Source organism: Aspergillus sydowii (assembly GCF_001890705.1).
Source record: "Aspergillus sydowii CBS 593.65 unplaced genomic scaffold ASPSYscaffold_4, whole genome shotgun sequence".
NCBI lineage: Eukaryota > Fungi > Ascomycota > Eurotiomycetes > Eurotiales > Aspergillaceae > Aspergillus > Aspergillus sydowii.
In genome coordinates, this window is record NW_024467862.1 from 909,485 (window position 1) to 934,674 (window position 25,190).

Genomic DNA, 25,190 nt, shown 5'->3' on the forward strand with positions numbered 1-25,190 from the left:
CTATCAGTCTTCAAACTAGTATACTACAGTTTGCCTATTGCATTTGGATACTGGACAAATGCCATCGGGCCGGTCGTCGCCAGAACTCCTCCAGCCCTGCCAGTGACCTTTGGATCCGGGCCAATATAGTCAGTTGGATAGCCTGCATTCAGCGGTTTGACACTCTCCAGGAAGTCAATCTGCGCCTGTGTGAGCTGGATATCCAATGCCCTGATATTGTCCTGGAGGTGCTCGATCTTCCTCCCCCCAACCACCGGAAAGACATACGGCGCCTTCGCCATGACATACGCCAGTGCAATCGTCGTCACCGACTCAACCCCATGCTCAGCAGCAACCTTCTCCAGCGCCTCGCTCATCCTCACTTCATCTTCACTCTGCACCGCAGGCCCAATAGCCCGCAGACTCTCCCCCGCCTTCTGCCTCGCCTCCAACTGCCGCTTCGACTGAAACTTCCCTCCCCCAATTGAATCCCACGGCGCAATCGCCATCCCAAAATGCCTCGCCATCGGCAAGATCTCCCTCTCCAGGTCCCGCCTCAACACATTCCACCGTCCCTGGTAGATACTAAACGGCGTCTTGCCACTCGCGCGCGCATAGCAATTCGCCGCCGCAACAACCCACGCCGGCGCATTCGATATCCCCAGGTACAACACCTTCCCATGCTGCACAAGAACATGCAAACTATCCATCACCTCCTCAACAGAGGTAACCTGGTCCCACCAATGCACATACAAGATATCCACCCAATCCGTCTGCAACTTCGCCAACGAATCCCGCAGGGACATATGCAGCGCCCGCCGCGAGTTCCCCGAGTAATTCACATACGTCCTCTTCCCATCACCAACCTCGTAGTCGCGATACGCAGTGGAGTATTTCGTCGCGAGCACGATGTTATCCCGGTTCCCGCGCGCCGCCATCCATTCCCCGATCCATCGCTCCGATTGCTCGTCTTGGTAGTTATTGGATGTGTCGATGAAGTTTCCGCCTGCGGCGACGAAGGCGTCTAGGAGTGAGAATGCTTGCGCTTTGTCCATGCTGCCCATGAAGCTGGACCAGGCGTTGCCGATGGACATGCCGCCGAGTTGGAGAGGGGAGACGCGCACGCCGGCTGTGGTGGAGAGCACGCGGAGGCGGCCGAGTGGGGTTGTGGGCTCGGGGGCAGCCTGGAGGAAGGACATTCTTTTCTTGTTTTTTGGTGTTCAGTCTTTGTATCCGGTTAATGGTGTTGGCGTTGGTGTTGGAGTTTGGTACTGGGTATGTGAGATTCGGCGTTTGCTTGTTGAGGACTGCCGTTCGCGTGGTTGATAATGACCTGAAAATCACATCTTTTATTTCAGGTCCAAATGTTATAGCCGATAATCCCTGCATGCGAAGAGTATACTAGCACCCCCACCCCAGGATGTGGCGGACTGACCCCCACAAGAGGAATCCGGGGTATGTCCGGCTCGTTCGGCAATGAGCCCTAACTGCAGTGCCGGGTAGAAGTCGTTGCTGTAATTCATAACTTCTTGCCATGATTCATAATCTTCAGAGAAAATTAATATCTTAGTCAACTGTCCTGTCCACCGGGTGAGATACACTCACAGCAGCTTCTGTCCCATATGAGGTAATTGATGCGGAAATCATCAAGTGTGACAGTGTTGGAGCAGTGACTTCTTCCATATTAAAGTGAAATAAATATTTACATCTTGGTTAACATAGTATTCATCTGAAGAAAGAATGTTTTCTTCATGGTTGCGAGCAATCTTGTACAGCAATAACATATTCATAATGCCAGTCTAGATTCTGACACACTGCCTTGCCAAAAAGGTTTTTTATCAAGTTAATGAAGAGGGTTATTAATTTAGCCTTGATTGACAGGGTTATTTCTAGATTAATATCAGCAGCTGCGTCATACAGTCTAGAGTCATACAGTCTAGAGCTTGCTATATACAGTACCTATTTACCCCCTTGAGGAATATCTCCTTCACTCGAAATCTTCACCGGGGTCTATTCCTACAAATATTTCCTTAGCCTTGTCATCTCTACATCATGTTTCAATCCAGACTATGGCTAGACGCAATTGTTTCACTCCAGTGTTTCATCAGCCTGCGCATTATGAAAGACACCATCACAAAGCACATTCCCCATACAAGTTACAACCTGAAAGCACAGCCAACCTTCACGTAAAGCCAGCAGAGAATCCCTCATCCCAAAAAGCATAAATACCCCTTTGTGTTCCCCCCTATCGATGATTCTCCAGGGACGGCAGGCAAGCCTCGATGCCTCTGCCTGCTCATCCCTCCTCGCTTGCAAATATTGCAAATACTGTCAGAAGTCAATCATCCTGACAGTGAGCGAGGTCTTCCGTCTTGAATATGCAATTCAGCGCGATGAAATCATCGGTCCTGGGTTGGTGTCTGATCCCCGCCCATCTCTCGATTATTTTTTTTCCAGTACAACTTGGTCAACATCCTGTCTTTGAGACAGTGGATGCTTGATTCAGCACAAGCTACTGTCTCTTTTCGGAATTCGACAACCAACTGAGACTGTAAACGATGTCCGCTTCTACACTATGAAAGCGTCCGATGCATCAACAGATTCAATAACACTTGTCTATGACTCGGGATTCCGCTGCGGAGCTCAGAGGAGAACTACACTGATAACGAGATTGTGTTTCCTTGGTCCACTATCACCCCCAACAACACGTCCGTCCTCCAATGCGACGACAATTGATTCCAAGTTTCATCAACGGTCTTGGCCGGGGTCATTCAGACGCATCCCCAGTTTCCGAACTTCCGTGCGATGTTAGCCCGAGGAAATCATTCGTTTGCTCGACGCATCTGACTATCGCGAGTTGGACGACTTTGAGAATTCGGACTTGGGGAATCATCTCGCGTTGCGCGGATGGGGTTCTCAACTTGGTTCTTCTCCTTCTTATGCTCCCGAATCTTCGAATCTTTCGATCGCATCCCGGGGGTCAACCTATTCAAAACACCAATGGCGTGGGCAGATTTTGCCTGTCGATGTCGCAGGCGTCGTGGTCGTGGTCGTGGTAGAGGCACAGCTCGCCATTTTCGCACCTGATAATCCTGCTATTATCGAGCTTCTACCTGACTGTCTGCAATTACTTCGCATTTTCATTCGCACTGCACACGACCAGATAGACGGCGTACTCCGGGAGCCTGACATTGACTAGGTTCACTGACTGGCTATCTTCATCAACAACTACGACTGTGCTATTCTGAGGAACTACGGCGAAATTGCATCTTCGCATGCTGTCAATCCCTTGATGGAAGATTTGTGGCTGTTGCTACTCTTCGCCTGCGTCTACCAACATTCTACCAATATCCAACAACGTGGCTCATAATTGCATACACACGAACGCCGCCATGACAAGATCAACCGAAACACGCTGCTCTGTTCATCGAATCGCCACTGTCAACTGTCCACGATCCCACCTTTCCACTGACGTATGTTCCGGGACCCCCGAGAGGGTCGTTAGATCAGCAAGTTGGCAGGAAGCATCTCTGCAAGTAGGCCAAGCTGCCTGCTTTCGCCCCGAGGTACCTCTGCCTCTTAACCAGCCGTGACATTTCCAATGTCGAATTTCTCCAGCAGACTGATCTTTCTGAGTAAAACCCATGACGGACTTACGTCGGTCCTGGCCTACGCAGACCTGATTGTCTGCTGTCTGGACCCTATATCATTCCCTCGTTAGCATTGCCTGCGTCATTGCATTCTGGAAAACCCACCCCGATAACCATCTGAAAGCAAGACATCGTCCTACCTGGAAGTACTACGATGAATATGATGCCCGGTACAATCTTAGCCGACACTACTGAGATGTTGCAACAACTTTGATAAGCTTTGTTTCAAGAGGCCCATGACAAACATGTCGGTCCTGGCATACGCAGACCTGATGACTTTTGGGCCCTTTATCATTTACAATGCAGCAATTCATCCCACCCTGCGTTCAAAACGCACGACGAAAAAGATACCACGATACTTTGTCTGAGCACAACCCTCCAGTGGAAAGTAATGCGATGCCGTCTGATTCAACTCCACAAGTTAAAACGGCTACAATCATCACTTCGCTGGCAGAAAGTGGTCGCGGGGTCCCGAAGACTTTACTGCTTGGTCCCGCTGCCCGACGCTTGCCTGCAATCTACTCGCTCGTTCATCAGCCAGGCCACCGATGACAGCCCTTTAATTAACGATCTCGCCAGCACCATGGTCAAGGCAGAGCACACCATGGTCAAGGCAGAGCACACCCTGTTCACGCACAGAAATATTCGAAACGTTGTGCCACCGTTGTATTTTCCCTGCAGCATATGCCCCTAGCAATTTTCGGCAACGGTGCATGTGCATTTCGAAGCCGTATTTGGCACTTTGACACTTTTCCCGGAGGTACCACGAGGAACATGGTGGACATCACGGATGGTCAACACCAGACCATGGCAATACACGGGGCCTGGGCCGTCGTGGAATGGATGGGAGGGCCTTCATGCTGGCGAGCTCTTAGGACACGGTGCAAGAAGCGTATACCCACAACCACAGCGAACCTTGCAAAGCGACAGAGAGAAAGACCCATATGTCTCCTGGTACCCGACGTATCCCAGCCATTTTGCCAACACTTAGTCTTCTTTAGAATCTGGCTTTCCCGGCGTTACCTAATTCTGAGCACAGTCCTGGTATCCTTGTCTTCAACGGATCTTGACACAGAGGGGAGTATCATCACCAGGTACTGCTGTCCGAGACTGCTACAGCCGGAAGACGTGGAATGGTACTTGAATGAGCATGACATTGCATCTCTACATCAAGCCCTTCGATGACTGATTTCGTCGGCCTCGTGTTGCTCGCGGTCTGGAATTTGAGAACATGGTCCTACCCTCATTTTTTCAAACCACACCTTAAGCGTGCAATTGAACCTCAAGTCCAACCAGCCTACGTGCTGGACAATCACTGTCGACACAGCCATACTGGGGGCCGTTCTTGTTATAATGCAGCGCGATCTTAAGTCGGGAGATGGCCTGTTTCACCCTAACCTCATCCTCTGCCTACTAACCCTCCTGGATACCTGGCTGACCAAATCGTGGACGCGGTATAGCACCCAATTGACAATCAAACTGTTTTATGGGGCCCGATCCCACACCGCGGATTGGCGCAAGAAGGATCTGATCATCGGTAACAACAATAAGTTAGATGTATATTTAAACCTTCCAGCTTGTATCGGCAGTCCTGGAATCTGGACCTGCCCTCAAATCCTTAATTCAATCTAGCCAGCTAGCAACGCTGTATTTATTTAACCCGACTGACATGCTCCTGGACCTAGGTATTTGACCAGATTTTACAAGTTGGAAGTTCCTCTCTCGGAAACAATGGAGGTCGCTCCTTCGCAAGCGCCCGGACCACGACAATATACTCCATCGACTGAGCCTGCGTTGCGTCCGAGAATCTATCCAAACAAACCACAATGGCCGCAGCCGCCCACGCTACAGACGCCACGAGTACGCTACAGTACCAAGGACCAGCCAGCTTTTAAGCCTTGCTCTTGAGTAGCACGATGCTCTGCCAAGTCGCAGGACGGAAAAGCAAATCCTCTTGTTCTAGCCGGTCTCCCGGAATAGTTCACTGTATTATTGGGCCATATAAAACACCGCAGCGGCACCTTCAAACTTGATTATAACCACCTGAGCGAGCTTCTTGTAGTTAAAATCCTACCTGGATGGGATCATGAGTACACAAAAGCCCTTCTTCAGAAACACATCAATAAGCAACTCGCAACGATGAATCTTGATGATGCTTCCAGGACCGAGTTAAACAATATCTGCCCATGCTTTCAAAAGAAGCAGATGACGAGGCCTTCGAATCGTTTCTTCATATCAGGTACCGTCAGTCCCAACCCGACAATCAAGACCATCAACTAACGCACACAGACTCTGTATCAGGTTCGCTGACCCGAACGCCGGTGTAACCCACCGCGAGAATGCCGATATCTACCTGACAGCCGGCATCATTCAGTCTCTTGTGCTCCGCCAGGTGGTCCCCGGGGGCACCAGCATTGGGGCCACCGAGGTCCACGTGCCTCAGTTATGGATAGCGTATGCGAAGGCGCTGAAGGATGGATAGGGCGCGGACTGCTATGGCAGTTGGACATTGCCCTTCTCCACACCACCTTCCATGCAAGCAATGTCTTCTGCCCCCGCCACTTTGGCAACCAGGCCGGCTTGATGGACCGTATCCGCATCCATCTACTGCAGCAGCAGCAGTTGACAAGGCCGCCGAATTTAGAGCTTTACGAGACGAGTACAAACTAAGGAATCCTTTCGAAGCTCCCCCTCCAAAGACCGTCGAGGATTATAAGAAGCTTTCCGACAATATTTCAATCTGGTACCGTGATGCCCGACTTTCTCCTCGTGATGAGATGACTCTACTCGAGGCTATGAGTTGTGGATAACAAGTCATGCTTCGGGGTGGGTTGATCCTCTGAACTACATCCTTATTTTGAAGATACACTACGCATCATTTGCATTTGCGAGACGACGACCCAGCATTCGTTTCGCATTCGTCACAGGCGAGTGGGTAGAATTCGCCCTGACGTGCTACCACCGCACGATACCTAACGACAAGGAACTGGAGCGCTATAGCGAGAAGGATGCCCAAGGTAAGTACTGGCAACTATGACGGACTTATGTGATGCTTGCTGACTAGTGGCCCTATAGTCTTTTCGGAGTGGAAGCGCCATGGAGTTCACATAAAGGATCAGAATGCCTCTAATCTACTTACTATTAACTCCCTGACCCAACGCGATATCAAAGACAATATCTCCGGTCTGGAAAGGTAAATTTCCAGCAAAGAAAACACAGCTGAGTATCAGGGCTGAGAGAGAAGTTGTCAGCCAGTGTCACCCTAAATCCTATATTATATCTAACTATGCGAGATTAGCCTCTTATCAGGCTATTCCCGGGGCGCTTGCTAGGGAAGAATAATGTAAGTCTTAGTAACTGATTTTAAATTAGCTGCTGGCCTAATATAAACAGTTCATCGAGCTCTCCGGCAAGGAGCTTCGACAAGTCGACAGAATGTAGCTCCTTACCCACGGAGCAAAGTTAGACAGTGACTCGAGCCTGCTCAAGATAGGCCGCCGGACCGGTGTTCTTGACAAGGTTGAAGGGCCTTGTCGCAGCCTACCCGAACCAGAAGGATTCTTGTCATGCGACTAGCCCTAGCTCTCACGCTTAGTCTTCTTTAGCAATCGACTTACATCGCTTCGAGCTGGTTCTTGCAATTCTCTACCGGCCCTTTTCAGAGCAAATGGGTTTGTCGGACGAAACGCGAATCAGTGCATCTTACTTTTGTCTACCCGAAGCAGCATTCAACCTCCAGTCACACAATCATGATGATTTGCGGCAAGACGACCCAGATGTACTTCGGACAACCCAGTTGTACTTCGCATTTTCATCGTTTGTTGGAGATGAGGGATCTCAATGAGAGTTTTGCGTCAGAAGAGTCGGGACCTGACAAGGCCAAAACGGTGCAACTGACCTGTATACACGTATCGATTGCGTGCGATTTCTTTGTTACAAGGAAACCCATACAACATATTTATGTCTTACGAGGCGAAGTCTCAAAAGTCCAGCATCTAAAGCGTGAAACTAATATAAGGATAACCTACGAAAGACGGTTGAACAGTACCCCTGCAACCCTGTGGAATTGAGAATCATATCATTAGCCACCTTACATCTGTTACCCGGTGCGTGCGCTGGTCGCGATAACATAGCATTGCTCAGCAAGTTGCGGTCCAAGACATCGGTAGATATATGGTGGATGTTATTCTCAGGCCCGACCATCTGCACCAGCTAATCGCATACCCCCAGCCTGTGATCGAATCCCAACGATCCACGTCCACGAACAATGAACCCCCTGAACCGTTCCACATTCCCCTCGCAATCCAACGAACCCAATTCCGGAATTCCTTGACTAGCCTGATATCCTAGGTGGTTGAAGACAAGACGGCATGTGATTACTATATTCATGGAGTCAGCAGCAGCATTGACGGCATTGATGAATTCTGTGATAACTACCCAAAGTACCTTGATGAGCATGGAGCGCAGCTTGCAAACCGGTTTTAACACGACATTGATGCCGAGGGCTTTGTATCCAAGAACCCCGAGGTGTGTTCCATCTACGCGATCCCGATACCACTGGTGCATCGCACACGCTTCGCCACTTGATCATCACGACACTGCTCTTTCGCTTGGTCAAACTCTCATGGATGATCCAATTGATTGGTCGTCTTGAGATCCTCCACACAGTGTATCACTTTCCATTCTATGCACCTCACATTATGCATGAGTTTCAACAGCAGGCCATCTGCCCTCGGGTGAAATACCTTGTAGTCCTTGGCCTGATGTACCCGCCAGCTGATACTGTTTCCCTAGACATGGATGACGCATCGACCTACGGGGCCATAGGCCTCAACAACACGCCAAACCTGAAGAAGCCGCCCCAACCATCGGAGATGGAGAGACACCCAACGCCCCTGCGACGCAGGATACTCAAGGCAAACCGGAAGCCCCCAAGGCATCCGAATCCAAACCAACAAAATCTCCCCCCGCCGACTCTGGTAAACCATAGAAGCCACCACCAAGTCCCTAACCACCTCCGTGAAACCCAAGGCGCCAAAGAAGTCCTCCGGGAAGCCGCCTCCGAAAGTGAAAGGTGTATCCCTGCCATGTGACATTCCTGGTGTGCAGTATACCTTTGACTTTGTTCGGAAATTAGACAGTGCCACCTCGCATCTAGCCGGTGTATTCCAGTTTGAGTATAGCTCGAACGTCTGGGTGCTCTACAATCCCTCCACCAACATCGCCAAACAAAGTCCTTCTTTCTTTACTTCTTCTGATCGAACCGATTCCATGTACGAAAAGTGTTTCAGCAATCTGCCGCTTTCGAAACTCCCGCAGGAAATATACGCGCAGCGGGAAATATACCAACAGGACAATCTGACACTACCGATATGAGGAAGTGAAGTCCTGCCAGTATATAGTACGGGTATTTGGTCTCCCACATCACAGTACTATCAGGGTTAAATTAATTCCGATGTAGGTGTTTCTCGTAGATCATCATGTATCGGGCTTCGGAGAATCTCAGCCTTGACGGGGGATAAGTGTCGTGGTCCAATATATTGATATACTGTCACACTTCATCTGGTTGCTATAGAATATCTGAAAACGGCAAAAAAGAGAAGAAAGAATCAAAAAGAATCTAAAAAGTTCTAAAATAATTCCAAATTCTAACCCTAGCTCTTCTAACTGACTAACCGTGACTGTCTTAGCGCCGGAGAGATTCTGGTCCCAAAGTAGACTAGCGTGTGCTGTATAATCGCGGACACTTTTGTTTGCTTACTATTGTATGATTATTATTAACTATATGACTATATGATTATACGACTATCGTGTCCAGTAAGTCACCGAATCGCCTGGTCAATTGCTTCAATCTATCCGTGCCTCTCTATATAACCTTCATTGACCAGCATTGATGATTCCAAATACAACACCAAATCAACTCAATCGCAGCTCTACTAGAATTCGCCGGCTACATCTAACTATACCTATTCTACAACAATGCCCCAAACGCGAGCACCACTCGACCCCGAACTCGCCCCAACCCACAAAAACACCCCATGTCTCGACATCAGCACCCCCGAAAAACTACACTCCTACCGCGCCGCAATCGCCCCCATATTCACCCTCTCCAACACCCTCCAAGGCAGAGAATCCACCATCACCACAACCGATCTCACAATCCCCAGCCCAGCAGGCCCCATCCGCGCGACAATCTTCCGCCCCAAAAAAACCACCACCCGCTCGCCCTCCGACACGCCCGGAATCCTCCACATCCACGGCGGCGGTCTCGCAACAGGGAACCGCTTCTTGGGCTTAACGGGGATCCTGGACTGGGTCGAGGAACTCGGCGCCGTGATCCTCACAGCGGAGTACCGGCTTGCACCTGAGCATCCGCAGCCCGCGGCGCTAGAGGATAGTTACGCGGTGCTGGAATACATGGCGGGCCACGCTGCTGAACTAGGGTTTAATCCCGAGAAATTGGTTGTAGCGGGTGGATCGGCTGGGGGGAATCTTGCTGCTGGTGTGGCGTTACTTGCGCGAGACCGTGCTGCTTCTCCTTCAGGAGGTCCGAAACTCGCGGCCCAGGTGCTTATGTATCCCTGGGTCTCGGATAGTATGGAGGGTTCGAATTCAGACTCCATTCGTCAGTACGGGGATATTGCACCCGTGCGGGAGATCGATCTTGCAACTGTGAATGACTATGCGTTTGGCAAGGGGCGGGAGTTTGCGGATATGTATACGGTGCCGGCGCGCGCGGAGAGTCTAGAGGGACTACCGCCGACGCTGCTGGATGTGGGTGAGGCGGATGTGTTTCGGGATCAGGATGTTGAGTTTGCGATGAGGTTGTGGAGGGATGGAGTGCCGACGGAGTTTCATGTTTGGCCGGGGAGTTGGCATGGTTTTGATGTGTTTGTGCCTGGTGCTGGGGTGAGTCGGAGGGCTGCGAGGGTGAGGGTGGAGTGGTTGAGGGGAGTGGTGGGATAGTCTTATATTTGATGGGATATGTCTGTCTAATATTAATATTTCTGCTTCTCTATATACCTACCATGACCGGAAGAACTTGATACAGCCTCCAGCTTTCTATCTACACTCAGTAGCTCAACGCTAGCAAATTCAGTCTAAACTCCGTGTCTAATCAGTCAATATCCTCGGCTGTAAACATGGCCGAATCCCCCACACGGACATAGATGGAGATACTTCCCCCACAACCTAGCTAAGATCATCAAGCAGACAGTGCAGTCTTGCTATTAGAATAATAATATCCGAATCATGTACCGAATCAGCCCATCACTGCATTTCTTTATTTAATTTGGGACATACCATCGCTCTCGTTCGCGGTACGATTCAACAACAGCAAGCCCTAACTCCCATCAAGCAACAACAACAATGCCACCACAGTCAAGCCCTATAAACGTGATAGTCGTCGGAGCAGGTAAACAATCAAACTTCACTCTTATACGCACCCGCCACCCGCAAGAAAACTAATGTTCAATCTACAGGCTTCGCCGGCCTCTCCACCGCAATATCCTGCCACCGCGCCGGCCACACCGTAACAATCTACGAACGCGCCCCCGAGCTCCATCCACTCGGCGACATCATCTCCTTCGGGCGCAACGCCGGCCTTATCTTCGCACGATGGTCGCCCGCCCTCGTGGACGAAATGCTCCCGCTCAGCATTAACCTGAAGGACCACGGGTTCCGGATCCATAAGTATACGGGCGAGCATATGACGACGCAGCACTCGCCGCCGCAGGATCGGGATGCGCCGACGATTAATGGGCATCGTGGAGAGTTGCATCTGACTTTGTTGAAGTTTGCGAGGGAGTTGGGGGTTGAGGTAAGGCTTGGGTGTGATGTTGTGGCGTGTTTTGAAGGGGAGGGGAGGGCTGGGTTTGAGATTTTGGGTGGGGAGAGGGTTTGTTCTTCTTATCTCTTTTTTCTTTTCAATATGCAGTGTATTTGAGCTGTTGCTAATGAGATAGGTATACGGGGACGTGGTGATCGGGTGCGACGGGGTCCATTCCAAGGCGAGAGAGCTGGTGCTGGGACATGAGACGAAACTCCAGTCGAGTGGATATGCCATTTTCCGTGCTTGGTACCTCAAAATTTTGAAAAAATATATAGGACATGAAGTTGTTTACTAATAATACTCCAGGTTCGACAGCAAAGATATGCTCGCCGACCCCCTAACCAGACACCTCTGCGAAAACGGCGACTCGTTCAACGGCTGGATCGGCCCAGACGTGCATTTCCTGGTTTCCTCTCTAAAGAGGGGAAAGGATATGTGCTGGGTATTAACGCATAAGGACGAATCCAACATCACAGACCGCTGGTCTTTCCCGGGAAAACTGGCAGACGTGTACAAGATCTTTGAAGGCTGGGCCCCGATCTGCAAGCGCATTGTGTCGAAAACACCAGAGGAGTCTCTGATTGACTGGAAGCTCATCTGGCAGGATCCGCTGCCGACGTGGGTAAGCCAGGGAGGCCGCATTGCGCTTGCTGGTGACTCGGCTCATGCGTTTCTCCCGACATCTACTCAGGGGGCGACGCAGGCGCTGGAGGATGGCGTTACTATTGCGACTTGCTTGAAGTGGGCGGGGAAGGAGAGGATTCCCGATGCGTTGAGGGCTTTCGAGAGGATACGGTGAGTTTCCTTCTCTTCGTATCCTTTTTATTCCTTCGAATCTAATCCGTGACAGGTATGACCGGGTCTGTAAAGTGCAGGAAACGGGAAAGACTACGAGGGAGAGATGGCACAAGGCAAACTGGGATGAAATTGAGGCAGACCCAAAGAAACTCGAGCTGCCGAGGGAGGGCTGGATCTTGAATCATGATGCAGAAGGACATGCAGAGAAAATGTGCGAGCAGATCTTTGGCCCTAGAAAGGAGAAGAAGAGAGGCGAGAGCAAGATATAGGCGGGAATAGAGAATAGCCTGAGCAACAGTTATACCACCTCAAGTCCATCTACACCGTACTTCGTCTGTAGAATTCTCCGTCGGGTGTCACCGCAATGACGCGCACTGTATTTTCTCTATCTTCTCTGTATTTCCTCCCACTGGTGAATGCCTGCATATGCAGATGCGATGTGGCGTCAGTGTCCCCCACCAGCCCTGAGTCCTCGACGTTGGATGTGGGGGTCACTGTCCGTTGAGCGCCAGGAGTGAGGGGACACTCGCTCACTATAGGCTAAACAACGAGCACTTCAATGATATATCCCCGTGCCTACAGACAGACTGCGTGTTTCCTCCAGCTGACCTCGGGATTGTGAGTTGTGCCTGCGCCCTCTATAAGGACCCTTTACCCACGGCCTCCTCTACCACCCGTGCTCATACAATCCAACTCTCCATCTGCATTCCTGTCATTAACTGCAGATGCCATTATGACTTTCGGGATTCTCGAACCTAAGAATGGCCAGTTGGCCCCTGGAACAGGTACTGCCGACCAGCCTATTGTTGCCATGATGCTAATAACCCTAGTGACATTGAGCCAGCAGACATCCGTCGAGGCACCGCACGATCCCCTTCTATTCGGTCAAAGCCATGCTCAAGATCGAGGAATTGTTCTAGTCCCTAAACCATCTGCCTCTCCAAATGACCCTCTCAACGTAAGTAACCCGATATATTCCCTGAAACGCTCACTAACTGACCAGCCATAGTGGCCACAATGGTAACCGACCCCGATCAAGTCCCCAAAACCGACTGTAACTTAACTGATATACAACAGGAGAAAAGACCTCATTCTCTTCATCATCAGCCTCCAATCCGCAGTCGTCGGCGCATACGGGCCCATGCTGGGACCGGGCTTCGTTGAAATCGCAGGAGACCTCAACATCTCCGTGAATCAAATCTCCCAAGCCACATCATACCTCGTCCTCGCATGCGGGCTGGGCCTCTTCATCAGCAATCCACTGGCAAAGTGCTACGGTAAAAGACCTGTCTATCTCGGTGCTGGGCTTGTTCTGTTTGCAGCCAGTGTCTGGGGCGCGGCGACGAATAGCTATGGGTCGTTTCTGGGTAGTCGGTTGGTTGGGGGGTTAGGGATGGGTCCGTATGAGGTGTGCATTATTCTAAACTGTTATATTATATTATTCGTACTGACTTCTGGTTGAGGTTCTTGTGCAATGTACCATCGGCGATATGTACTTTGTCCACGAACGAGCCACCCGTCTGGCATTCTGGGGTTTATTTCTCACAGCTGGGATTTCAGCTGGGCCGGTTGTCAGTGGCTATATAATCGAGTATGCGGGATATCGCTGGACATTTGGTGCCTGTGCCATCTTCTTTGCGGTGCTTACCGTGGCGTTCTTCTTCCTTGCCCCGGAGACGGCGTTTATTAGGGCTGATTCTCCGTCTCCTGAAACAACAAGCATTGCACACTCCGAGACGAAGGATGCTCCGTCTCACTCCGATAATTTGCACGGTATCGAGAGGGTTGACTCGACCCCTATCCAGACGAAAGACTCCTACTGGCGATCTCTCCGAGTCTTCAGTGGTCGATACTCGGACGCCTCCCTTCTGAAGGTCGTATCGCGTCCATTCATCCTGTATGCCTACCTGCCTGCCTACCATATCATACTCCACGAAACAAGCTGCAACTGCTAATACTAGATCTATATCAGCTTCCTCTACCCCCCAATGCTCTGGGCCTTCCTAACCTGGGGCACAACAATCACATTCACCATCGCCTTCGGCTACGTCAACGGGGTCCTCTTCACCGAACCCCCCTACAACATGTCCACCTCCCAAGTCGGCCTCACCAACCTCTCCCCGCTCATCCAAGCCGTCATCGCCCAGACCATCTCGGGCCCCCTCTGCGACCGCATCGTCGTCGCCCTCACCCGCCGCAACGCCGGCACCTACGAACCCGAGTACCGCCTCGTCCTGATCTCCGTCGGGTTCATCCTCGGCGTCGCGGGCTTCTTCGGGTACGGCGCGACGGTGCACTACAAGACGCACTGGACGGGGCCCGTGATCGCGTATGGCCTTGTGAGTGCGGCGTTGGCGTTTGTCTCGACGTGTGTCTTTGGGTATATCATCGATGCTTATGGCGATCTAGGTGAGGAGGCGTTTGTGGCGATTAATGCGAGGAATTTCTTGTCCTTTGGCATTCTGTATTTTATTAATGCTTGGTTGGCTAGGGATGGCGTGTTGGAGGTTTTTGTCATCCTGGGGAGTATGTTTGTTTTTACCTCGCTTTTGACTGTGCCGCTTTGGTGAGTTTTTTCCCCTTGTCTGTTTCTTATGGACATGGTTATACTGATTTTGACGTTTAGGATGTATGGAAAGAGGATCAGGGCGAAGATTCATCGCATCGAGTGGTTGAAGACGTATATGAGGGACTCTTGAATTACCCTATGTCACTGGGACACAGCGACGTGTTAATTCGTCGAGAGACATTCCTTCAGTTTATACTACCTACACGGGTAATGGAACTATGTATACAGCCCTATGAATAATATCTTGTCGAATTTGTAACATTAAATGCGAAAATGAGTCCCGTAAACAAAGGAAATATTGAAACAAGATCTTGTCTGAACCACCATCTTCCATCCAGCTGAAAATGTAAACCTAATCCGACGATGCTTCGAAACTTCAAGCACAACAGAAATAAATGATATCAAACTAAATCATGCAAAATGCTACCTCACGATCCCCTGGCATGGCCGCCGCCTCGCATCCTCTTTCCGCCGGTATTACCTCCCTCGTTTCCGCCATCTGTCCCGTCTTCTCTAGCTCGCTTGTTCCCCTGCGGGACAAACTGGCGCGCGCCCGCGTTCAGTGCGCCCCGCCCTGGGCTCGCTTGTCCCTGCGCTTGTCCCTGCGCCTGGTTTTGAGCTTGGGCGTTCTGGTGTCCACCTCTGCCCTGCTGGCCTCCACGTCCTCCACGGCCTCGTGGGAGTCCAGTACCGCGCTGCGATTGTTGTTGCTGGGGCGCCTGGGCCTGTGCTTGTTGCTGCTGACCAAATGGATTCTGCTGGTGAGCACCGCCACGGCCACCACCTCGTCCACCTCGTGCAACTGGAAGGCCGGACTGCAGCGTCCGCATGACTCCGCTCGCCGCTGCCGCTCCAGCTGCGCCAGCTGGTGGCTTGTTTGGCAGCGCCGAACCTTGCGGTTGTTGTTTGTTTTGAATCTGCGCAAACGGGTTGGGTGCAGCCCCCGTAGTGGCAGGGGCAGCGACAGGGGCAGCGGCGCCAGCCTGGTTCGCCTGTTGTTGTTGTGGTTGTTGTTGCTGTGGCTGTTGTTGAGGTGCTTGTTGTGCAGGTTGCTCATTCGGTTGAGGTTGAGCCCCTGCAGGGGCAGTCTGTGGTGCCGGCGTTGGAGCGGCGGCCGGGGCTGGTGCTGGTGCACCCTGCTGTTGATTCACTGGCGGTGTAGGTTGTGCAGGTGCAGGTTGTGCTGCCGCCTGTGGTGCAGGAGACGCAACTTGGGGTGCAGGCGATGAAACTTGAGCTGGAGTTGCTGGAGAAGGCTTGGGAGTCTGCGCCTGCGCAGGCGGGGCCTTTGCAACTTTAGCAACCTCCCAAACTTCGACGACCGGTTTCTGGGGCGTGTCGGTGGCCGCCTTCGACACCACATCAACCTTGGCTTGTGTGTTTCTATACCTGGAATCAAGCATGCTGATTCTAGCCAGGTATTTCTTATCCGACAGTTCGACGGCCGACTTGACCTTCTCCTCCAGACCCTCCTCGTGTGCTTTCCTAAGCGCTTCCCGCTCCTCGTTAAACTTCTGCTCGGCAGCCGTGACGGCATCCTGAGAGGATTGAGCCTCTTGCTTCTCCTTCTCCCTCTCCTTAGCAAGCTGCTGTCTAATGTTGTTCTTGATAATGTTGCGGATTGTTTCACTCTTGGAAACAAGTTGCCTTGTCTGGCTATCCGTCAACTCAGGGAGGCCATCTTCCGTCTTTGTTGGTGTAGCGGGAGGCTGTTGAGCAGGTTGGGCCGCGGGTGCTGTGGTTCCTTGTTGACCCTCTGCCTGAGCCCCATCTTGGTCGGCGGTGAGTCTCTCCACCTCCTGTCGATGGTTGGCTCTCACTTCGGCCATCTTGGTATTGAAAGTCTCCTTCAATTTTTCCACGCGCTCCTTGATCTTGGCCTCATGCTCAGCATCCTTGGCAGCGAGGACACCGTCCTTTTCGGCAAGAGCAGCTTCCAAGCGTTGGACCTTCTCCTCCAGAGCCTTGACCCTCTCGTCGTCTGTCGGTGCCGATACCTGCGTGGTTGGAGCAGGGAACTGAGATGCTGGTGTTGAGTTGACAGCCACGTCCTGTTCTGCTGGTGCATCAGGCATCTCGACGGCCTTGGTCTTCAAGGCGTTCAATTCCTCCTTGGTTGTCTTCAATTCCTCCTGGATAACTTCCTTCTCTTGAGTAATGGCATCCAGTTCCGTCTGCTTGGCGTGGACCCGGCCCATCAGGTCCCTGGACCGGCCCTTGAACTGCTCTGTTAATTTCGAACGCAGCTCCGTAGTCCTCTCCTCAGCTGCCTTCAGCTGCTCAGGGAATGTTGCGGCCTGCTCTTCGAGGGTTTGGCGAGCGGAGACAGCCTCGTCTCTCTCCTTCTCCAACGACTCCAACTTCTCCTTCAGTCCCTCCATCTCGGCTGGGTCAACTCGATCATACTTCTGAAGTATGTTCTGTGTCCGTTGCTGCCACCGATCCCTGTCAGCTTGCAGAAGCTTCATCTCTCCATCCTTGGTTTCAACAACATTCTCCAGTTCCCGGATACGAGTCTCCAGAGGTTCAATTTGTTGAACTAATTCATCGACCCGCGCAGACTTCTCAGCCAGGGCAGTTTCGGTCTGTTTAACTTGGCTGCGCAATGTAACGCTGCTCTCGCGGAAAAGGTTGAGTTCGTTCAGCGTCTCCATGAGCTTGTTGTGGCTCAAAGCAGTGTGCTCGCTATCAGCGGCAGCACGATGTTGCTGCTCAAGCTTGAGACGCGCTTCGTCAAGCTGAGACTGGGTGTACTCAAGCTGCTGGCGAAGTCGCTTGCCCTCTTGCGTAGACAGGTGATATTGAACATCGACAATTTCCTTCTCACGGCGCAGGTAGTTGATGACTTCCTGCAGACCTTCCAGGTTCGGCGCCACCGGTTCGCCATCTTCCTGCTCGTTTTCAGCAGCAGTGGCACGGTCACGTTGCAGAGATGATATCTGCTTGGTGATGTTCTCGATCTGGGTGTGAAGCAGGTTGTTCTGGTGAAGTACTTCTTCTCGGCGTTTCTGCAGCTCAAGAATCTCACTTTCATATCTATCCTTGCGCTCGTTCCAGCTTTCTTCATTCTGAGCAAGGTCCTTCTTGTAGGTCTCGGCCTGAGTTCGCAGTTCGACAGTCTCTAGCTTCAGCTGGTTGGCTTCGGCGCGGACCAACTGGAGATTCTTCGCAGCATCGGCGTGCTTGACTAATTCATTTTCGTAATTTTGCTGTGCGTGTTGTGCAATCTCCGCCTGGGCCTTGAGGTCTTCTTGGTGATACTGAGCGGCGGCGATTTGGCGTTCGTTATCTTCGGTCAGCCTTGTGATGTCGGCCTCAAGCGCCGCCTTCTGCTCCTCCAGGTGCCGGGTAGCTTCACCTTGGTCATCGCGAAGCTTGGAGAGCTCAGTGTTGGTCGCAGAAAGCTCAGAAGAGATTTCCTCGATTCGCTTCTCCAGGACCTGTATTTTGGTATCCTTCTCTTCAACAAGCTTATCAGTCTCTTCACGGTATTGGTCATTCGTCTCAGAAACCGACTGTAATCGTTCTTCGGTCGCCTGGCTAATGGCCTTGTAATCCTCCACTTGCTCCTTCGCATGTTCCAACTCGCTCTTCGTCAATTCCAGGTCACGTTTCAATTCAGAGACTTCAATACCAAGTTCTTGCTCCCGGGTCAAACCGCTGTCTTGTGATCCTTCCGCAGGAACAGCGGTTTCCGCAGGGGCGGCAGAAACGCTAGGTCGGGTCTGGAGGACTTGAAGGCGTTCCTCAGCGCTCCGAAGCTCGACAGTCAACTCATCAACACGGGTCTGGAGGTGGTCTCTTGTTGTCTTGGTTGCGACCAGCTCTTCCTTCACAGAGCTCAGACTTGTCACCAAGTCGTCAATGCGTTTCTGGCTCTGCTCGTGCTCGTATTCTCGTCGTAATGTGGACTTCTTGGACTCCTCCATCTCGTCGCTTAATTTCCGCTTCGTCGTCTGCAACTCGGACTCAAGAGATTCAACATTAAGTTGAAGTCGCCTCCGGCTCTCGGAGTCTGAGTGTTCACGCTCGTTAAGAATATTCTGAAGGTTGGCGTTGAGCCCATCCAAACGGCTTCGCTCATTTCTTAGCGTTTCGTTGTCTTCAATAAGTCGTTTCTCGATGTTCTTCCAAAGGGTCTTCTCTGCCTTCAGGTTTGCGCTCTCGCGCTGAAGGCTATCAATAAGACCCTTGGATTCAACAAGATCCTCTGCAGCTTGCTGCGTTCTGATGTCCTGTCGGTTGGCGTTTTCGAAAAGCGTTGCGTAGCGCTTCTGTAACTCGGAGTTCTCGGTCTTGAGCATGTTAAAGTTGCTTTGAAGGAGCTCCGCTCGTTGGGTGGCGGCCACTAGTTGACTGCTCGAGCGGCTGGTCTCACTCATCAACTCGCTGTTCTTGCGCGAAAGCTCGTTGACTTGTTGTTTCAAAGCCGAGTGGTCTGTCGCTGTTTCTTCCCTGAAACTATCAAAGTGCGCTTGAACCTTTCGCAGCAACTCGGCATAGTCAGGGCCACCCCTCACTTCTTCGGCCGCTGGGGGTGCAGCACCTGGAGGAAGAGACTGTGAGAAAACTGCATCGCCACCGACTGTTTGTCGCCGACGTGTCAGCATGCTGCGGAAGGTATCGCGTTCCTTGACATAGCTCTTAGTCTGAGCAATGAGGTTTGCGATTTCGTCGCGGTACGTTTGTACTCGGATTCGCAGCTCCTTCAACTCCTCCTGTTCCTGCTGCCGAGTAGCGTCCTTTTCACGTGCCTCTGCGCCTTCCATCTTATCCCCGAGTTCTCTCAGCATGCGGCGAAGCGTAACATTCTGCTCCTGAAGCTCATGCATATCCTTAAATGTCGTTAGGTTCTGGCTGATAAAACGACCCGTTGGGGTAAGGTCAGCCGAAGAGTCTTCGATTTCCTTGCGAGCGACTCTCTCGAGTTCCTCTCTATCATAGTTTGATTCGCCCTCCCTCAGGAGAGTAACCTCCAGCACAAGAACCTTAACTTGAGAGCTCAGGTCTCTTAGCTGTTGGCGCAGAATGTCACCCTCACGTGCCAATCTCTCCACCTGGCCTTGCCATTTCCTGCCCTCTTTCGTGGCGTCGTCTCGTTCTTTCCCAGCGGTATCGAGGATATTAGACATCTCCACTACTGCATTCTCTAGCCGCGCGTGGTCTTCGCGCAACTCATCAATCTCGGGTTTGCTGGCTTCAAGATCCTGAACCATTTCGTCTAATGTAGATCTAAGTTCCTGGTTGGTCTTCTGCTCAGCAACAAGCATTGTCCGCATCTTGTCATATTCCGAATACATCTGCGTAAGGGTAAGTCCGCCCTTGGTACGCGATGCTCTGGGAGAAAATGTGCCGAGCGGAGTGCTAGGGCGGACTGGAGTACCTGGGGCACCATTCAACCCACGAGCTGGGCTCATGGACCTACGCCCAGCTACTCCCTCCGTCTCGAGTTGGTTGACAGCGAGTTCAAGCTCGGCAACGCGACGCTCGGCCGCCTCCTTGTCGCCGTGCTCGGTCTCAATCTCGACACGCAGACGTGAGATCTCCTCCGCAGCGTCGTCTCTCACTTTCTCCAGAGTCAGCTGGCATTCCGATACCCGCTTCTTAGCCGTCTCTGCGGCGTTGCCTTGCAGTTCTGCCAACCGGTTCGCGCTATCCAACTCAATTCTAAATGACTCGGCTGTTTTGATAGCCTCCTCCTTGAGCTGTTGAACGCTAGCCAGCGATTCCTCGTAGCGCTGTTCCACTTCGTCCAGTCGGCTCTTGAGAGCATTTTCACTGCGCCTCAAAGCTTCTGTATTTGCAATAGCTTCTTCATTTTCACGCTGAAGCTCTGCAATCCGAGCGCTCTTTTCCTTGCGGAATTTGAGGTGTTCGGCTGACTTGGTTTTCAGCTCCGTCTCATACCACTCATTATTCTTCTTCGTCAGCTCCAAATCCTGCTGAAGGCTCTGTTCACGAAACCGGGCACTGGCGGAAGCGGAGTTTGCGGCTTGTAGGTTCTGCTCTGCAGTCGAAAGCTCGCGTCGTAATTCGATCGTCTTCTTGTGGTGCGTGGAGAGCTCTTCCGCGAGCTTGTCGTATGCGCCTGATTTGGATTCAAGCAGCGCTAGTGTATCACGGTTTGAAGCTTCGAGGGAGGAGATGCGAGACTTAAAAGTACTGACTTCGGATTCGTTGGAGGTGGAAGATGACTTCAGCGTCGCGATCTCGGACTCTAAAGAAGACCGTGTGTGTTCTAAAACGCGTGAGCATAAATTAAAATAGCCTAATAACAATAATAATACCTGACTCGTGAAGTTTCTTTCGTGTTTCCTCAACCTCCGCGTGACCCTTCTCGACGGAGCTCTTCAACACCTTGATCTTTGTATCGCTGCTGCGAACTGCATTTTCAAGCTCGACTTCAAGTCGAAGCTTATCCGACTTCAGTTCATCAAATTCCCGCGCCTTTTTTGTGATCGCTTCCAATAGTTGGTTGACGAGTTCGACCGTGGGAGCTTCGGTAAGAGTGCTCAGGGTCGACTCTGCGATGGCGTAATGTGATGATAAGAATGGCAATTCAATCGTAGCGGCAGCCATATTGGCTGTGGAATGGTCGCAGCAAACAGCTGCTTTGAAGTTTCCAACCTACAGCCCAGGTTGTCGCGATGCAATTGTGGTTGCAGGAATCCCAACTTCAAGAAGCTCATCCGTGCTGCCGCATCGGAGTTCATTGTTTGAAGGGAGCCTCACGTGACTGCAGCCTAGCTCCATTGGACATCTCTGTTCATTGTCCATTCACATTGGGCAATAACTCTGGCAAGACAACTTTTCTCTTTATCACAGGTCTGCTCGGCTGTCTCCCAAAATAACAGAGACAAAGGCTCCTCATCCATTAACCATGGATGGCTTTTCCAGGAATCCGGGTTATTTCGCCCGTACTGCTGGCGCTAAACCACCATAAGCGCGTCAACAGGCGTCATAAGTGTGATTCCTATATTCTACATTATTCACTTTTCTCTCGCTTAAAAATCAACAATGAAAGCAAAGTTGACTGCTGCCAATCTACATGCTGCCTCTAAATTAGACTTGAGTTCTCGACCATGATCTGATCCCAATTCGGTTTAGCTTGTTCAGTCACGTGTCTTCAATCTGGGGATTGCAGCCTCAAAGAGGCGTCATCATCTGTGAATTTAGTCCGCTTCTTCATCGGCATTTACCAACTCCTCACCTCCTCAAGCTGTACACACAGCGGCTCGCCGCCCATTTCTGACCCCATACTTTCACTTAGGCGCGTCTTATGATATTCTAAGTCTTGGTATAGAGCTCCCACAGGCTCTGACGAGCCCAGTCTCGCCTCTCCTCTTCACGACTCCCAACCCTCCGCGCCTTGGTCACGGTCTCCGTCGCAATCCCAGCGGACAGCAGATATGGCGCACCTTCAGCAGCAACTGAAGAATTTCAATGCGGGGGTTATGGACTATGCCAAGTCCATGCCCCAGCAGCGACGGTTCGTCCACAATAACTCTGCGAGCAGTTCCCAGGTTCCCTCGTCAACCTCTACTCCCACTCCCGGTGGGAATAATGAACAAAAGAAGAAGCGCCATGATGCGGATATTGTGTATTCTCAGCCTGCCAATACAGGCACGGGCAAAGATATCATGACCCAGGTGGTCTTTGCTATTGAGCATATGAAGAACAAGGGCGTCCCGCTTACGTTCAACGATATCGTTTCCTACCTTTCCCTGCAACATCGGGCGAATGACCAAGGCTATATTCAGGCGCTGCGGAGCATCTTGCAGATGCATGAGAAGGTGCAATATGACCCTAGCGGAGCGAATGGAGAGGGTACATTCGGCTTCCGTCCGCCGCATGATATTCGCACAGCGGAACAGCTTCTTCAGAAACTGCAAGCACAGTCTACGGGAGTTGGGATGAGCGTTCGGGAGCTCAGAGAGGGTTGGCCGAATGTCGAGGATGCAATCAATAAGTTGGAGAAGGAGGGCAAACTGCTCGTCACGCGGAACAAGAAGGACGACCATGCGAAGATGGTCTGGGCCAACGATCCTTCATTGATCCAGCATTTCGATGAAGAGTTCAAGCATATCTGGGAGAAGATCAAGATTCCTGAACAGCAGGTTGTCAAGGAAGAACTAGAGAAAGCTGGTATCACCCCGACAAATAAGAATAAGGTCATTAAACCGCGGCCAAAGGTGGAACATAAGAAGGTTAAGAAGCCTCGTCGCAGCGGTAAAACCACCAACACCCATATGATGGGTGTTTTGCGTGATTATTCGCACCTCAAGCGGTAGGGCTTCAGTCATGCCTCGCCTTCTTTCTCAAAACCGGGGCTATGCTTGTCGGGTTATTCAGCAGCTCTCTTTCTCTGGATTACCCTACAAACATTAACTTCCATTCATCATGCATATAGAGGCGTTCGGTTTGTTCAAGTGACCAGGGACAGATCAGAACGCTAGGCCTTCCGTCCCGGTTGTTTCCGTCCACTGTTGTAAAACATTATATTTAAACTAGTAAAAATAAAGATCGATACCCTAGTGATAAACAGAGAACACTATATGTTTTCCTATTTACTGCAATTGTATGGGGCAGTCAGAGTCTTCCTCGAGAATATCATAGCCCTTGGGTTGTCAATCTCAACAGCCGAGGTATCACCTGTGAAACCACTCCACAAGACCCAATACCGAATCGGATGAATTATGAAATAAGCTGTCGTACACATCGTAAACCACGTTTCTCTCATCTAATCTATTCCATGAATAATAATTCGATCTTCTCTTCCCTGACCAACTTCTCTAGCAGTAGAAAGGGCCATAGATCCCAAACCAGACTGAAAATACAGAAGAAAGCTATAGAAATGAGACATGAATCACTCACGACCAAAAAAAGAAAAGAATGCCGAAATGCATCGTAATGCTATACAAGGAAACCCCAAAATATACAATAGCAGGAGAAAGCAGCCAATCAATCAAGCAATCAGTGTTTCCCATTAACAGTCTCCGTCCGCTCAACATACTCAACCAGATCCTCAATAGTGCACACCTTGATCCCCCACTTACGGCCAAACTTCAAGCACCCATCGCGCCTCATCATGCCATTATTTCCGGAGATCTCAGGGATGCCCTCCACGATCTCGCCATCCTCAACCAACTCTGCGATTACACCAGCAGGTGCCTTACCCGCCAGTCTGCAAAACTCAACGGCAGCTTCGGTGTGGCCTTTCCGTTGGCGCACGCCGCCGGCCTTCGCTTGGAGAGGGATGATGTGGCCTGGTCTTCGGAAGTCTTCGGGGGAGGCAGAGGGGGTCGCGAGGGTTCGACAGGCTAGAGCGCGGTCTTGGGCTGAGATCCCCGTTGTGACGGAGGGGTCGGCGGAGTCTATGGAGACGGTGTATGCGGTGCCTTTGGGGTCGGCGTTCTCGATGACCATCTGGGGGAGTTGGAGCCGGTTGGCGATCTCTGGTGTGATGGGTGCGCAGATTAAACCACTTGATGGGGCGCAATTGTCAGCATGAACAAGAAGATGCGAAGCTGGGAAAATGAATGCGCTTCCGCATTGGGGTTGCTTCGCCATCCCGCGGGGTTGAATTCGATGACCGAATACTAACCTGGTATAACGGACTAAGAATGCCATTTGCGCGTCTGTAATGGACTCCGCAGCAATTATCAGGTCACCTTCATTCTCGCGGTCTTGTGAATCCAGTACGATAATGAATTCCCCATTCTCTGTATGCGGATTGAACAATTAGCCCTGCTCAATTAGAAGCCGCTGAACGAACGACATCGGCAATTTAAAGCCCAGAAACCATCGGAGAGACGGTATATAATTAAATAAAAATACAGGTGACTCACTGAAAGCTGTGATTGTGTCCTCAATGGAGTCGAACTGAAGCGCGGGGTCCGTCGGCGAAGGCATTTTGGAGATTCTTGCTCGGAGATTTCGACCTCGAGCAAAGATAAATTTCCGGTTCGACTAGGATTGAACACGTATCCAAGCGTCTAATCCACGTATTTATACAAAATCAATTGGGCGCTCTGAACTTTCGAGTGATACCGTAAAGGTGAGGATGGGTGGCGGTTTTTGAGTCACGGCGGAGGCTCGGAGATCTCGGGATTGCGGGGTCGGGAGTCGCTGCAAATGCTTGCTCTTTTCTTCAGCAGATACTGGGAGGCAGGTATAATTGAGATAGTTAGAAAGTGTCACGGCCAGACGTGCGAAATATCGCAATCAAGGAATATCCCGGCGCAGAAGATACACACCGAAGGTCAAGGAAGCCGATTGCAAATGGTTTGTCAGTCGGCACTGTCGCTATCAAATCCACCCACGTTATCCACCTGCCACCTCCCGCGGTTGCACTCACGCCGAG

At 51.3% G+C, this 25,190-nt stretch overlaps 9 protein-coding genes across 9 annotated transcripts; 7 read left to right on the plus strand and 2 right to left on the minus strand.

Moving 5' to 3' along the window:
- Positions 1-23: 23 nt before the first annotated feature.
- On the minus strand, positions 24-1,178 carry ASPSYDRAFT_149332 (uncharacterized protein; the record flags this gene model as incomplete). Its single annotated transcript, XM_040841894.1, has 1 exon — positions 24-1,178. One exon carries the CDS (start codon positions 1,176-1,178, stop codon positions 24-26), a length of 1,155 nt encoding a protein of 384 aa, XP_040703436.1.
- Positions 1,179-5,360: 4,182 nt separating this feature from the next.
- ASPSYDRAFT_30488 (uncharacterized protein) lies at positions 5,361-7,070 on the plus strand (the record flags this gene model as incomplete). The annotated part of the gene is made up of 8 exons (XM_040844784.1): positions 5,361-5,489; positions 5,792-5,868; positions 5,931-6,083; positions 6,112-6,372; positions 6,534-6,646; positions 6,705-6,822; positions 6,939-6,972; positions 7,023-7,070. 8 exons carry the CDS (start codon positions 5,361-5,363, stop codon positions 7,068-7,070), a joined length of 933 nt encoding a protein of 310 aa, XP_040703437.1.
- A 992-nt stretch (positions 7,071-8,062) lies between these two features.
- Positions 8,063-8,927, plus strand: ASPSYDRAFT_886078 (uncharacterized protein). Its single transcript, XM_040852032.1, has one exon. It carries the CDS (start codon positions 8,258-8,260, stop codon positions 8,720-8,722), a length of 465 nt encoding a protein of 154 aa, XP_040703438.1. The 5' UTR covers positions 8,063-8,257; the 3' UTR covers positions 8,723-8,927.
- Positions 8,928-9,431: 504 nt separating this feature from the next.
- ASPSYDRAFT_44014 (alpha/beta hydrolase) lies at positions 9,432-10,735 on the plus strand. The gene has a single exon (XM_040846773.1). The coding sequence runs from the start codon at positions 9,609-9,611 to the stop codon at positions 10,593-10,595; it is 987 nt and encodes a 328-aa protein (XP_040703439.1). The 5' UTR covers positions 9,432-9,608; the 3' UTR covers positions 10,596-10,735.
- A 262-nt stretch (positions 10,736-10,997) lies between these two features.
- On the plus strand, positions 10,998-12,551 carry ASPSYDRAFT_200379 (FAD-dependent oxidoreductase; the record flags this gene model as incomplete). The annotated part of the gene is made up of 5 exons (XM_040843779.1): positions 10,998-11,043; positions 11,111-11,526; positions 11,594-11,706; positions 11,767-12,255; positions 12,311-12,551. The coding sequence occupies 5 exons, from the start codon at positions 10,998-11,000 to the stop codon at positions 12,525-12,527; spliced, it is 1,281 nt and encodes a 426-aa protein (XP_040703440.1). The 3' UTR covers positions 12,528-12,551.
- A 440-nt stretch (positions 12,552-12,991) lies between these two features.
- Positions 12,992-15,099, plus strand: ASPSYDRAFT_1174703 (uncharacterized protein; the record flags this gene model as incomplete). Its single annotated transcript, XM_040840293.1, has 6 exons — positions 12,992-13,043; positions 13,089-13,220; positions 13,344-13,666; positions 13,722-14,155; positions 14,231-14,824; positions 14,885-15,099. The coding sequence occupies 6 exons, from the start codon at positions 12,992-12,994 to the stop codon at positions 14,955-14,957; spliced, it is 1,608 nt and encodes a 535-aa protein (XP_040703441.1). The 3' UTR covers positions 14,958-15,099.
- On the plus strand, positions 15,080-16,346 carry ASPSYDRAFT_886156 (uncharacterized protein). Its single transcript, XM_040852033.1, has 2 exons — positions 15,080-16,164; positions 16,311-16,346. The coding sequence occupies exon 1, from the start codon at positions 15,241-15,243 to the stop codon at positions 16,054-16,056; it is 816 nt and encodes a 271-aa protein (XP_040703442.1). The 5' UTR covers positions 15,080-15,240; the 3' UTR covers positions 16,057-16,164; positions 16,311-16,346.
- Positions 16,347-22,236: 5,890 nt separating this feature from the next.
- On the plus strand, positions 22,237-23,118 carry ASPSYDRAFT_149864 (transcription factor TFIIE subunit TFA2; the record flags this gene model as incomplete). The annotated part of the gene is made up of 1 exon (XM_040841952.1): positions 22,237-23,118. The coding sequence occupies one exon, from the start codon at positions 22,237-22,239 to the stop codon at positions 23,116-23,118; it is 882 nt and encodes a 293-aa protein (XP_040703443.1).
- Positions 23,119-23,800: 682 nt separating this feature from the next.
- ASPSYDRAFT_148868 (3,4-dihydroxy-2-butanone-4-phosphate synthase RIB3) lies at positions 23,801-24,739 on the minus strand (the record flags this gene model as incomplete). Its single annotated transcript, XM_040841848.1, has 3 exons — positions 23,801-24,311; positions 24,432-24,549; positions 24,676-24,739. 3 exons carry the CDS (start codon positions 24,737-24,739, stop codon positions 23,801-23,803), a joined length of 693 nt encoding a protein of 230 aa, XP_040703444.1.
- Between the last annotated feature and the right edge of the window lie 451 nt (positions 24,740-25,190).

Bases quoted from the DNA above. Each gene is read 5' to 3' on its own strand.
- ASPSYDRAFT_886078 (XM_040852032.1), top strand. From the start codon at position 8,258: ATGATCCAATTGATTGGTCGTCTTGAGATCCTCCACACAGTGTATCAC.
- ASPSYDRAFT_44014 (XM_040846773.1), top strand. From the start codon at position 9,609: ATGCCCCAAACGCGAGCACCACTCGACCCCGAACTCGCCCCAACCCAC.
- ASPSYDRAFT_886156 (XM_040852033.1), top strand. From the start codon at position 15,241: ATGCAAAATGCTACCTCACGATCCCCTGGCATGGCCGCCGCCTCGCAT.